Below are 13,680 nucleotides of genomic sequence, written 5' to 3' on the forward strand. Positions count from 1 at the left end.
TAATAACACTAATGGCAACATAGCAAAATTTATTACTGGATAGGAGAGTTTGGCTTGTGGAACACTGTGTTACAACATTTTAGCAATTGTGATTTTTAATTGCATGCTAAACAAAAAACCCAGCAAAACATGTTGAAAAGATATTTTCTCATACTTTCTTCAGCAATAAGGAAAACTCACTATCCTATGCCCATACAGGCTCCTCTAGCTTATGCCTGGGGACGAATCATAAACACAGCTACTTCAGGATATTGGGAATGCCAAAGTGAGCTGTGTTCTACCTTTGCTCACTCTCTGACTTGCACTGTGTACTCCTCAGTCATAGCTGAGGATCTGGCTAAGAATTTTGTCCTTAGCTTTACTATCCTCCATTGCAGCATTATCAACCCTGTAATTAGCTGTTTTCCTGATATAATCCAAGCTTCTTAAAGCATAATTTAATCTGATAGTAACATGCTCGTTTCTTGCTCTTTTTTAATTTTTCTGGTTAGAAACAAGAGTTATTGAGCATTAATCTTTTTTGACGGTTTCCAGGAACAGCAAAGACTTGTATCATGAAGCTTGAGGGAACAATTACAACATTTATAAAGAAGAATTTTGAGAATTAAAACTAAAAAATGTTTAGACGAAGAGACAATTTAGCTTGTAAAATTCTGATAATTTACCTCTTGAGGCTTCTTTTCTAGCAAATTAGGAGTACAGAGTTTCTAATCTCTGCAGCGGCCATCAGATAGCTTCTAAATTCTGCAGCAGTCTCTCTGGAATTTATAAACTCTGTAATATTCCTTGTGAGCTGCTCTTGCAGACAGTGGAAATGTTTCAGCCAATGTATGACATAGCTTACAGTACCTGCAGACAGGATCTCTGGGGAATGAAATACAGTAGAACCTCAGAGTTATGAACATATAGGGAATGGGAGGTTGCTTGTAACTCTGAAATGTTCACAGCTGAATAAAATGCTATGGTTGTTCTTTCAAACGTTTACAACTGAACATTGATTTAATACAGCTTTGAAACTTTACTATGCAGAAGAAAAATGCTGCTTTTAACCATCTCAATTTAAATGAAACAAACACAGAAATAGTTTCCTTACCCTTGTCAAATCTTTTTTAACTTTCCTCTTTTTTTCAGTAGTTTACCTTTAACACAGTGCTGAACTATATTTGCTCTTTTTTTTTGGTCTCTGCAGCTGCTTGATTGCATACTTCCAGTTCCAGATGAAGTGTGTGGTTGACCGGTCAGTTCATAACTCTGGTGTTTGTAACTCTGAGGTTCTAACTGTTGCTAGTAAAGAGCTTTTATTGTTTATCACTGACTTCAGTGTGGCTCTGGGGTGATGCTGGGGTCTGTCTGTATGAAGCTCATTACAGAACTGGTTCTAAAACTCTAAAAAGAGAACAATAATCTGTGTGTGATAGGTGTCACTGGAAACAAATCTACAAAACAATTTTGAAGTTTTTAGGGTCAACCTGTTTTTGTGTTGTAGACAGAGAATTTAGAATAATTTTCAAACACACACACACACACACAAAATGTTTCTTTTATGTTCCCTAATTTGAAACAATGACTTTTCCCCCAAAGAATTCTCTGACATAAACATTAGGCCAGCAAAATGTGAGGCCAAAAGGCATTTTTTTCTCTCTCAAATTTTAGGGGAAAGGGGAGGAGGTTCAAAATCAGGCTAAGAATAGTAAGTGTTTTATAAACTGTCACAGTAGCCACCGGAGTCAGTGGTGACTGGTCCCTGGCATATAACAGGTTATTATCACCTTTTGTAAGCTGGCCCTCATGTGACTATGGCTTGGAAATAAAGATATTTCTATCTACGTATATCTTATTAGCTACCCTATGTATCAGACCATTACTACATTAACTTAACTACACAGTCACTACTGGACTTCAGTAATAACCATATAGTGCCATCTAATGTCCTGTATGTGCAATTTTACTTTTTCAAGTCTGTATTAGCAAAAAGAAAAGGAGTACTTGTGGCACCTTAGAGACTAACCAATTTATTTGAGCATAAGCTTTCGTGAGCTACAGTTCACTTCATCAGATTAGGTGATTCACATAAAAAACCAAACCCGAAAGGCATGATTCACCAAAATGAGCTCTTTATGCAGGGCTACTATCTAGTGAATAGGCACTGAACTGGGAATCGGGACACCAATATTTTATTTCTAGCCCTGCCGCAGACTTGCTGTGTGGCCTTAAGCAAGTCACTTCACCTCTCTATATCTCTGTTTCCCCTCCCACTGCGTTCACTTTTCTGTTTTGATTGTAAGCCCTTTAGTAAAGCATCTGTTATTATGTATTTGTACTCAGATACTACAGTGATGGACAGCAGTATAACACTCAAAGATAGACGGATCTAGCACAGTGGGGCCCAGATCTCAGCTAAGGCCTTAGGTGCTACTGGAATACAAATACATCAATACATAAATAATAATAATACTAAGGGCTGGCTCTAGTTCTGCAGCTCTAAGCAAACTGGCAAATGACTGCCCTTAATATCCCACACCCTCTGACTCTTTTGTTGCCCCTATCATTTAGGTATCCTATGTCACCGCTTCTTCTGGTTGTAAAAAAAGAGCCTGTCCTTTGTAAATGTATATACTTTTTAAACTCAATTTTAATTACCATAAAACCAAAAAAAATGCAGCCCTCCACTCAAGTTAAATGAAGTAGATGAATTCATAGACTATTGTAAGGGATTAAGTGCTTGGTTTAGCTTTAGCACATGCAGACCTCTAGGTGGCCTACCCATGCATAAGGTATGACAAAAGAAGACCTAACCAATTAGAAAAGACCTGTGGACAATCACTGTAAAAATCTATGGTATGACAGTATTTGAGGGCAGTTACAAGAATAAGTGAGGCACCCTCTGTCTCTCTGGAATCTAAGTGAATCCCCTATGCAGAACATCAAAGTAAGTTAATTCATGTTTATGCTTAACTCTGCCAAGCAATACATACATTTGCCTGATTATATACCAGTTATATCACAAATTACAATTGGTGTTGACTCGAACAACTGACATTTATTGGCGTGATGAAGCTACTTCTTTTTGTGACCAGATAATTATTTTGCAGTGTTAGGCCAGGATCATGGATGTAATAGGTGGTGCAACACAGCCATCTACTGGCCATCCTAGTAAAATTATTTTTACTCAACACCATCAGTTAGTTTGAGTAGTGTGCCTTTTAAATTCAGGAAATAAACTTTCTTGGTGTGAAATCCTAGGCTCACTGAGGTCAATCGGAGTTTTGCCATTGATTTAATTGGAGCCAGGATTTTATTCTGGTACTTCCATAGTATACGAATGTATACAGTTTTATACTAGTAACTGAGATTTGTCTTGGATATTTCTCAACCACAGACATGAATAAGGTTGCAGTGGAGGAACACTATTAGATCCTCACCTGATTATAAAAAGAATGAGGAGTACTTGTGGCATCCTAGAGACTAACAAATTTATCTGGGCATAAGCTTTCGTGGGCTAAAACCCACTTCAATAAATTTGTTAGTCTCTAAGGTGCCACTGGTACTCCTCGCTCTTTTTGCTGATACAGACTAACATGGCTACCACTCTGAAACCTGTCAGCTGATTATGATTGTGTTATGTATTATTATGATTATCCTCAGTTGATTATGATTTTTGTTGCTCCTCTATGGACTTTCTGCAACTTGTCCACATCTTTCCTGAAATGTGGCATCCAGAACTGGACACAATACTCCAGTTGAGGCCTAATCACTGTGGTATCAAGTGACTCAGTCACGTCTAGCAGAATGAGTACTGTTTATAAGTGCTGTTGATGGATACTGTCATTGCCTGATGCCTGATTGACAAGGATTCAGAACACTGGCAGTCAATACATGGCACTGGAGATTCCCCCCGCCTCCCTCCCTCTGCCAGCTTCTCCATTAGCTTACATACAGAAGTGTGTGCGTGTCCGGGTGGAGGGAGCGTCAATAAAGGGTCAAATTCAGACCTGATGTAAGCAGGTGCAAATCCACTGACTGCATTAGGCTTGTACCCAATTACATGACGTGTGAACTTGGCCTGAAATGTTTTATGAAGTGCAGCCAGAGTTTTATTTAAATTGGATTTTTTAAATTTTATTTGCACTATAAGTTTTTCTTTTTAAAACTAACTATTAAAAAAATTAAAACAATTTAAAAAAATTAAAAATCAGATTCAAATTAAAAAAATAATTAATCCCCATTTAATAAATCATTTCATTGTAAATATGAAACATATTTTGATTAGAGAAGTTTATGTATCAGAAACATTTAAGGTTGTTTTGTTTAATAAAAATTAATGTTATGTGCTGTTTTGTGTGTTTAATTAAATTCCAGTTGCTATCCTAATGCAGCTTTATACAAATCATGATCAAAAAGTTTATTATCTAGTAAATAAGCAATAGTTTATTCACCATTTTCTAACATACTAAACATGTACAATTAAATAAGAATCTGAAAATATTAAGCTGTATAATTGCTTAAATAAATATATATAGTTATAGCATACCCTCCTAGATAGCAAAATGATGTACAAAATGTAGGGTTTAGGCTCTATTATGTTGTAAACCAACATATTTTTATAATTATATCAAGCAATGAGAATGCACCTTTCTTTAGAACATAACTGACCTACAAATGGAAAACCTGATAAAAATTTATTTAATTTTCACCTGGTGATTTAAATCAATCCACCCTAATTTGAATCAATTAGGACAGAATGTGAGTTATATTAGCTTCTGATTTAAAGAGACACTGTGAAGTAGTTTAGGATCAAAATGTAGGTTTTAAGAATGGTCTTGTGGTCAATACACTGGACTAGGACTTGGGAGCACTGACTGCAATTATTATCTTTGCCACAGGCTTCTTTTGTCACCTTGGGCAAATGACTTTCTCTCTGCCTCAGTTCCCATCTGTCAAACGGGGATAACGATCTACCCCACCTTCACTTTACAGAGTGTTGTTGCCAGGACAAATTGATATATGTTACTTATGTGCTCAGCTATTACATTAATATTGGACAAAAATCAGATTTTTAAAGTAAACATTCATTTTTAATGTTAAAAACTTAACTACACTATTGTGCATGCATAAAAATTATAAAGTAAAGCTAACTGAATAAAAGGGGACTTTGGCTAGTTCCCTTTCATTCTTCACAGTGAGAAATGTTTAGCTGTGCCCCAAAGAATGGTTCCCTGATCACCTTGTGGCATCAGGTGTGTTCATGTACAGGCTTTTTAGAGGAGTAGGAGGGATCATATACGTTAAATACAGACACCACTCCCACCACTTAAAGTAACAACTCGGAGCCAATCTCAACCCTGCTCGTTCTGCTTGCCCCTTGCATCCTTTTCCCAATCATTGTCTGGCTACAGCTTTTTAAAATTGCGAACTTCTTGGGGCTGTAGCTCTGCCTTTCTATTGCTGTACAGGGCCTAGCACGTTTTGGTGGCTCAATAACAAGCCTACCCTCCTGGTTCTGTCTCTTTGCCCACAGGCTACCGAGGTGACCCGCAGCAGGAGCCAGCGGGTGGGTTGCTGTTTTTCGCACGTGGTGGAAGAGGCCTGGCTGGTGACTTTTCGGCGGAGGGAGGGAGGCAGGCAGGCACGGCTAATCTGTCACTAGCTCGCGGGGCCCCTAGTGCTGCCAGCCCAGGGCTCTGCCCCGGAGCCAGGGCAGGGCCGGCTCCCCGCTGCCTTGGTGGGGACGGGGCAGCACCGATCGGGCCCGATCCAGCCGCGTGGAGGAGTCGGGAGCCGGATCGGGCCCGGGGCTGAGTCAGCGACGGCCCAGCCCTTCGCCTCCGCCTCCCGCCCCTGCCTCGCCGCCCGGAGCCACCATGAGCTGCGCCGCGCTGCTGGGGCTGAGGGGCGCCGCTGCCCCACGGCTCCTGCGGGCCACAAGCAGCAGCAGCAGCTGCCGCCGCTGGAGCAACCTGGGCGGCGGCTCCTGCGAGCCCCAGGCGGGCGCGGCCGTGCGGGTGGGCTGCGCCGCGGGCTTCTGGGGAGACACGGCGGCCTCAGGTACCGGGGGAGCGGGGCCGGGGAGCGGGCTGGGGAGATGCACCCGCTCCTCCCCCCGCAGCGCGCACCGCGCCGCTCCGCCACACACCGCACGGCCTCCCGGCTGGGGTCGCCCAGAGCGCTGGGGTGGGGTGACAAGCCAGCAAAACAAGCCTCTCGTCACCGGAAGCGGACGGGGCGGGCGGCGCGCGGAATGAGAGCCGCTGCCGCGCCTTGCCCCGCTCGCCGGAGCAAAACTGAGGCAGCCCCAGGAGTGGGAGTGTGTGGAGCCCGCGCTCCGTCAGCTCCCGTCCCGGGCGACTCCCCAGCCAGGGAGACGTAAGCTCAGAAAATTGTCGGAGCCACTTGATTAGAAGGAGCATTTTTAGTGGCATTGGCAAAGCCAGCACCGGGCCTCATAGAATCATAGCATATCAGGGTAGGAAGGGACCTCAGGAGGTCATCCAGTCCAACCCCTGCTCAAATTAGGACCAATCCCCCAATTTTTGGCCCAGATCTCTAAGTGGCCCCCTCAAGGATTGAACTCACAACCCTGGGTTTAGCAGGCCAATGCTCCAACCACTGAGCTATCTCACTCCCTACCCCCTTCTGTGTCCTAGGTAGTTCTAGATGTATGGTGTGGTGTTTTGTGTTTGGGCTCTTTGTTTTTTAAAAACAGTTTCCCCTTCCTCCTCAATACATAAATAAAACAGTGATCACAACACTAAGCATCAGCCCCCAAACAACCAAATATGTAGTGTCCCATATTACAGGCACTTGCAGGTGTGAGTGATTTGCTCACACGTTGACTTTAACCCAATTGGTTAAGTGAGTAAAATTGTTTGCAGGATTGGGCCCAAAATCTTAAGTGATCTTTCTATCATTAATATATTGTCTCATACTTTGCAGTAATGTATGTTTTTCTGATTTAGTTTGTCAAAAATGAAACGGCTTTTATTTTAAAATATGACTTCCAACTCAGAGTTACTTAATATCTTTTTGATTAGTTCCTCAGCTTCTCTATGGAGGAAAACTGGATTTTCTGGTTTTTGATTATCTTTCTGAAATTACGATGTCTCTGTTGACCGCTGCAAAAGCCAAATCGCCAGTAAGGAAAGAATTATTTTAATTATGAAATAATAATTCAAGCAATTTCACATGAGAAAAGAATCAAAAGAATTGTATGAATTGTAAGAATTGTAAGAATTGCTGGTTTGATTTAGTTTTCTGCGTTTTACAGTTTGAGCTGTTTGAAATGTTCAAATATCATCACAAAGTGATCAGTATTTTAAAAGTGCTTCAAATCTTTCAAGTTGCTGAGTGATGCAGATGATCACTCAGTTGCTGAGTGATGAGTTGGCTGGAAAGCATTATCACACAAACATTAAGATTTTAAAATAAATCAGGCCCAATCCAGCCAATGGCTCCTGGGACTACTTGCATGAATAAGAATCTGTAGGAGTAGTTACTTAGTATTTACATAGGAAAATGTTGATAGTCTACAGTGCAAACGTTTAGTCTTGATTATTTTAATGTGAGATGACAGCCGGCAGATCTGATTTGATTGACTAAACATAAAATCTTACTACTAAGAAATACCAGCAATATAGCTCTATTAGAAAGATACTGTTAATTGAAATACCAACATGTTGGAAGATCAGAGTGTTATTTACTCTTGGAGGAATTCTGTACCACTGTGTATGCACAGAATTTATGTCCCCTGCAGATTTCTTTGCTTCCCTGCAGAAAAATGGCTTTCTGACGGGGAAGCAAGGGGAAGCCACAAGAGCGGTCATGCGGCCCTCCCCAGCAGTATATTTCGGATGCCCAGGGCAGCCGGCAGAGAGGTAAATCATTGTGGGGCAGGGGCCGGGACTGGGGAAGATCTGGCTGGTGGCTCCTATGCTGTGCCGGGCTCAACTGCTAGTCCCGGTGAGGCTGAAGAGGACAGGACTTCCTCTTCCCCTGCATGGCTTCTGGGGCTGGGTCAGACCCACCCCCAGATTTCTCCCCCAGCTACAAGAAGCACTGTAAACTCCCCCCTTGCTTCCTGTACCCATTGCTCCTCAGCTGCAAGGGGAGGGATCCCTGTACAGGGAGCTGCTCCCCCATCTGCTCTACCCCTGTGCATCCAGACCCTCTCATACCCAGTCCCTCCTCCTGAGCCCCCAACCCCCGATGAGCTCCACTTCCCGTGCACCTGGACCAGCCCAACGAGCCACCCGGATCCCCACCCCACCAAACCCCACCCAGCTGCACCTGGATCTCTGCCCCACTCCCCCAGCATCTGGACGCCCCACTGAGCCTCCCCATACCCAGACCCCCCTGCCGAGCTCTATCCACCCCACACCCAGACTCCCTCCTGCTTAGCCCCAACCACCTTCCCTGGATCCCCCTGCAGAGTCCCATTACCATTGCACCAAGAACCCTCCAACAAGCCCCTGTGCATCCAGAACCCGCCCCCCCCCGCACCCAGATTCCCCACTGAGCCGCCCACACCCGGATTGCCCCACACAGAACCCTCTCAACCCACACCTGGAGCCCCCCACACTAAGCCCCTTCACACTTAGATCCTACTTTGTTGAGCCTGCCTACTCATACCTGGTTCACCTGGAATGGAGGGGCAGGACCCTGGGGTATTTCTGGGGCAGGCCCGATCCTTGCAACTGTATCAGGGTTTGGGTGCAGCCTCATTGCTGAGTCCGTGTCCCAGGGTGGTAGCTGCACAGTGATCTTCCACCTCTGTGCAGCCAGTGGCCTGTGCTCCCCAAAGCCATGCTGAAGCCTCCACGTTTATTTGACAAATAAAATTTGCAGAATTTTATAGAATTTTAAAATACTGTGTGCAGAATTTTTATTTTTTTGGTGCAGAATGCCTGCAGGAGTAGTCACTGTAGTTTCTATTATTCATTCTTATTCTGTAAATTATAGTCATGTCTGAAAATAAGATGCACTTTAATATAAACATAGTAATAGTACAATAGCTTCATAAGTTTAATAAACATATTATAACAAAATTTGAGATTCAAATACTTGATCTTGGCTGCTCCAGAGATCGCTGTATTTCAGTGGAGGAGGAAATGATCCCTCACCATTCATATATCAATTTAAGGGTGCAATCTTGAGTGGTACTAAACATCATTAGCCTTTATTATTTCAGCAGTTGGCCAGTCCCTCATAAGGTCAGGCCTATTGAATTCAAAAGGAGTTTTCCCATTATCTTCAGTGGGAGCAGGGCTGAGTCCGTAGGCCTTGATCCTGCAAAGACTTAGTCACATGAGTAGTCCCACTAGATTGTGGATGAGTTCAATTTAAAGTTAAAAACAATGGGCCAAATATCTGCTAATGAAACTGGCAAAACTTCATTGCCTTCAAAGGAGTTCCGTCAGTTTATGCCAGCAGAGAGTTAGGCACACATGGCTTGAAATTTGAATGCATTGTCTCAATTCATAGGGCTTCAATAAAACTTCTCCTTGAATGGGATAGCTGTGAATTGTTTTGTTGTACATTGTCAATATTTAGTATTTTACTTTATAATTAAAATTGATTGGATCATTTGTTCCCTGTATGATTCCAAAGGCTAATTAAAAATAATGGTATTTATAATATATAATTAGACTCCTGTAAAAATATAGTGATGTCCGTTTGTGTTGTATTTATTTTAATCTATATATTGTTAAATTAAGAATTTTTTTATTTTAGAGAAACATTTTACAGGTTTCCTTTAGAAAAAGAAATCCACCATTTTTAATTATAGAATTAAGAAAATGAGTATACGCTGTTTTTCGATCTTTTCTGCAACCCAAGAGCCAATAAAGAGAAGGAGTTGATTTACCCATGACCAAGATTTGGCAAGTAAATTATATAACTTCTTATTATTTCAGGATTTGGGTTACACTCCTGATTTTGTGTTGACTGCAATGGGTCCCTATATTAAGGACATTCACAGGAAAGGTATGCTATAGAATAATATGGGTTGGATAACTTTAATAATTTATAGCTTGATCTTTGAAGTGCTCATCACTCTTAACTACTATCATCTTCAGTATTAGTTGGGGTGCTCAGAACTTCACAAGATCAGATCCTTAGTGTTCATATCTTCATTGTGTACTTTGTTACTTCAAATCTGAATATAGGAAGTCTGACTGTTTTTTCTACGTTTTGAATGAAAACATTCAACAAAGGGAATTCTCATTTTCCCCATACCTAATACACTATATATTACCTACTGTATAAATTGAGCTATGCATTTATTTTAAAAGGGAAATTACATTTTTCTTGTCTTCTTTGAGATGTACTTTTATCCAGTTTCATGTTAACTGTTTAATGAGTGGGGTGGGAAATGGTTTTCCCATCCTAGGGAATTTTCAAATTTGAAAAAAGAAAAAAATCCAAAACATTCCCCATCCTGAATTGGGCAAGTATCTTGAAAATTTCAGTGAACAGAAAATCCGGGGAAAAAAATTGATTGGGTCAACTGGAATGTTTCACTTTGATAATTCTGAAACATTTTGTTTTGATTTCAACCATTTTATTTTTCTCTTTTTTAATACTATAAATTACATTTCAAAATGAAAAGTCATTTCGAATTGAAAAACAACCTTTTCATTTAGAAAGTGTCAAAACAGGATGTTTAGACAATTTAAAACTTTTGTTTCAAAATTTTGTCTAAAAGCAAAAATCTATCACAACAAACCCTTTCCTTTGAACAGTTTTGCTTCTGATCAGCATTTTCCAATGAAAAAACACGTCATTAAAAATTCCTGACAATCTATCTGTTTATATTAATAGAGAGGTAAAGTGGGTGAAGTAATATCTTTTACTGGACCAACTTCTATTGGTCGAAGAGACATACTGATTTATGCTGTTGGTCGAAGAGACATACTGATTTATGCTAATAGAAGGTTTATGCTAATAGTATGCAGCCATACTGATATTCTTCACAACTCCTTAGAAGTCAGATTTGTGGATAATCTCCCTAAAATCCTCTCACAATTCCAGATTATGCCTGCAATGTTAGAATAGCTGTATGTTTTTGCCCAAGAGTCTTCAGTGAAGTAGTGAACAGTGTAGATGTTTAAATTATTATTAGGTTTGAGAGTTGTACCAGTCACAACTACTGTTTATCTGTTGACTTGATAAGAAAGCACAACATTTGGTTTATTGTTCTGATTGATCATGTGCTTGACAACATGCAACAGTGCATCCTGGGGCTCAGGTGGTAAGCCTTTTTTGTAATATAACTGGTGGTTTTAACACTGAACTTTTTGTTCTGTTAAGGTGTTCGTGTCATTAGTAATGCTGGTGGAATGAATCCACTTGCGTGTGCTGCTGGTCTTCAAGAGGTGGCAAAGAAAGCTGATGTTGATTTGAAAATAGCTGTTGTTGCTGGAGATGATCTGATGGGCGAGGTATTTTATTGATATTTTATGGCTCAGTAAAAGTGTGGGAAGTTTGATTAATTCTTTCATACAGCACAGAGATGACATTTAAAATATGTGGTGTCATTGGGAGCATCACTTTTGTTTAATTATTATACATTGCATCATTATTTGAGAAAATAACCTCTGTCCTTGATCTGTTTTATATATGGCATGCACAAAGTTAAATGTATATTTCTCAAATCAAATTTATCTTAAATGTGCTAGATTGATTGCAGTCATGGCTGATTCCATAATCACTGCTAGGGATCATGTTTTCTATTTGCTAAACTCAGAAGGCATGAGTTATCTGATCTGAGGGATTACAAGAGCCCAAAGTAGCTCAAGTGTTTCAGTTCTTAGTGGTATATTCTCAAAACTGACATGTTTAGTATAGATAAACAGTAACTTGAGTGTGCCTAGAAGCTAATGAATTCTCCTTTTTGAGCTGACATTGTAAAACTAGTTTTGGATCTAATGTACTAATAGCCGGCCCCTCTGTTATTTTACCTTGTCTTTTGTCTGTGGTTCAACAAAATTCTAATCATACTAGTATTTCTAGTGGATCATGTTACAAAAGTAGATATTTATTTGTGGGGGCAAGATGAAAATGTTTTGTAACCAGACAGGACATTTGAATTTCTAGTATGTTTAACATTGAGAAAAATGTCAATTTTTTCCCCGCTATTCATGAACGATGGTACATAAGTTATGTGTTAGAAAAATAACTCATTTTAAACGGAATGATTTTTGTGCTTCAGATCCATTTAAAATAAAAGTTAATAATACAGTCCATGGGTGAAACCTGGCCCTACGAAAATCAGTGGGAGTTCTGCCATTGACTTCAGGGGCCAGAATTTCACCCCAAATCTGCTCCAACTCCCCTTGTGCTTAGTCTGAGTAGTTACTTTGGTTTTAGCTGTGGAGAGTCTGTAGAGTTGCTTAATTAGTTTTCCCTTGAGGATACCTTTAATGGCAGATACCCTGGCCTGCCTCAAACACTGTAGTACTAGGCTTGGCAGTCTGCAGAAGGTGTAACCCCGCATGCATCAGGTCCGCAAGTCCTTGTCCACTTTGCACAGAAGCTCAGCCACTGTATCTAAGGCTCTCTGAGTGCAGAGAAGGCAGGATTTAGCCCTAAGCTATTTTTTATTTCTAGTTGCTGTATAAACTAAATAACAGTGAATCTTTGATCTCTTAAATCGAACATTCCATAGTTTGCACAGACTCAAAGCTTCTTGTCTATTGACTGTTTCCAATACAGTAGAACCTCAGAGTTACGAACACCAGAGTTACCAACTGACTGGTCAACCACACACCTCATTTGGAACTGGAAATGCACAATCAGGCAGCAGCGCAGAGAGAGAAAAAAATAAAATAAAAGCAAATACAGGACAGTACTGTGTTAAATGTAAACTACTAAAAAATAAAGGAAAAGCAGCATTTTTCTTCTGCATAATAAAGTTTCAAAGCTGTATAAGTCAATGTTCAGTTGTAAACTTTGGAAAGAATAATCATAACGTTTTATTCAGAGTTACAAACATTTCAGAGTTATGAACAACCTCCATTCCCAACGTGTTCCTAACTTGGGGTATGTCTACACTACGGAATAAGGTCGAATTTATAGAAGTCGTTTTTTTTAGAAATCGGTTTTATATATTCGAGTGTGTGTGTCTCCACAGAAAATGCTCTAAGTGCATTAAGTGCATTAACTTGGCGGAGTGCTTCCACAGTACCGGGGCTAGAGTTGACTTCCGGAGCGTTGCACTGTGGATAGCTATCCCACAGTTCCCGCAGTCTCCGCTGCCCATTGGAATTCTGGGTTGAGATCCCAATGTCTGATGGGGCTAGAACATTGTTGCGGGTGGTTCTGAGTACATATCATCAGGCCCCCCTTCCCTCCCTCCCTCCGTGAAAGCAAGGGCAGACAATCGTTTCGCGCCTTTTTTCCTGAGTTACCTGTGCAGACGCCATACCACGGCAAGCATGGAGCCCGCTCAGGTAACCGTCACCGTATGTCTCCTGGGTGCTGGCAGACACGGTACGGCATTGCTACACAGTAGCAGCAACCCATTGCCTTCTGGCAGCAGACGGTGCAGTACGACTGGTAGCCGTTCTCGTCGTGTCCGAGGTGCTCCTGGCCACGTCGGCTGGGAGCGCCTGGGCAGACATGGGCGCAGGGACTAAATTTGGAGTGACTTGACCAGGTCATTCTCTTTAGTTCTGCAGTCAGTCC

General features: G+C 41.2%; 1 protein-coding gene across 3 annotated transcripts in view; it reads left to right on the forward strand.

The window, feature by feature from the left end:
- Positions 1-5,593: 5,593 nt before the first annotated feature.
- The window catches only part of LOC140910468 (uncharacterized), a 109,397-nt gene continuing 101,310 nt past the window's right edge, over positions 5,594-13,680 (forward strand). The window contains exons 1-4 of one of the 3 annotated variants that reach the window (XM_073341417.2): positions 5,594-6,045; positions 7,032-7,132; positions 9,909-9,978; positions 11,305-11,435. In XM_073341417.2, the coding sequence (XP_073197518.1) occupies positions 5,862-6,045; positions 7,032-7,132; positions 9,909-9,978; positions 11,305-11,435 (486 nt within the window). In that variant the 5' untranslated portion in view covers positions 5,594-5,861. Of the gene's footprint in view, positions 6,046-6,078; positions 6,364-7,031; positions 7,133-9,781; positions 9,876-9,908; positions 9,979-11,304; positions 11,436-13,680 lie in introns of those variants that run through there. The other 2 variants (XM_073341419.2, XM_073341421.2) reach the window with 2 other exon arrangements.

This window comes from Lepidochelys kempii, chromosome 4 (genome assembly GCF_965140285.1).
Source record: "Lepidochelys kempii isolate rLepKem1 chromosome 4, rLepKem1.hap1, whole genome shotgun sequence".
In the NCBI taxonomy this organism is placed as follows: domain Eukaryota; kingdom Metazoa; phylum Chordata; order Testudines; family Cheloniidae; genus Lepidochelys; species Lepidochelys kempii.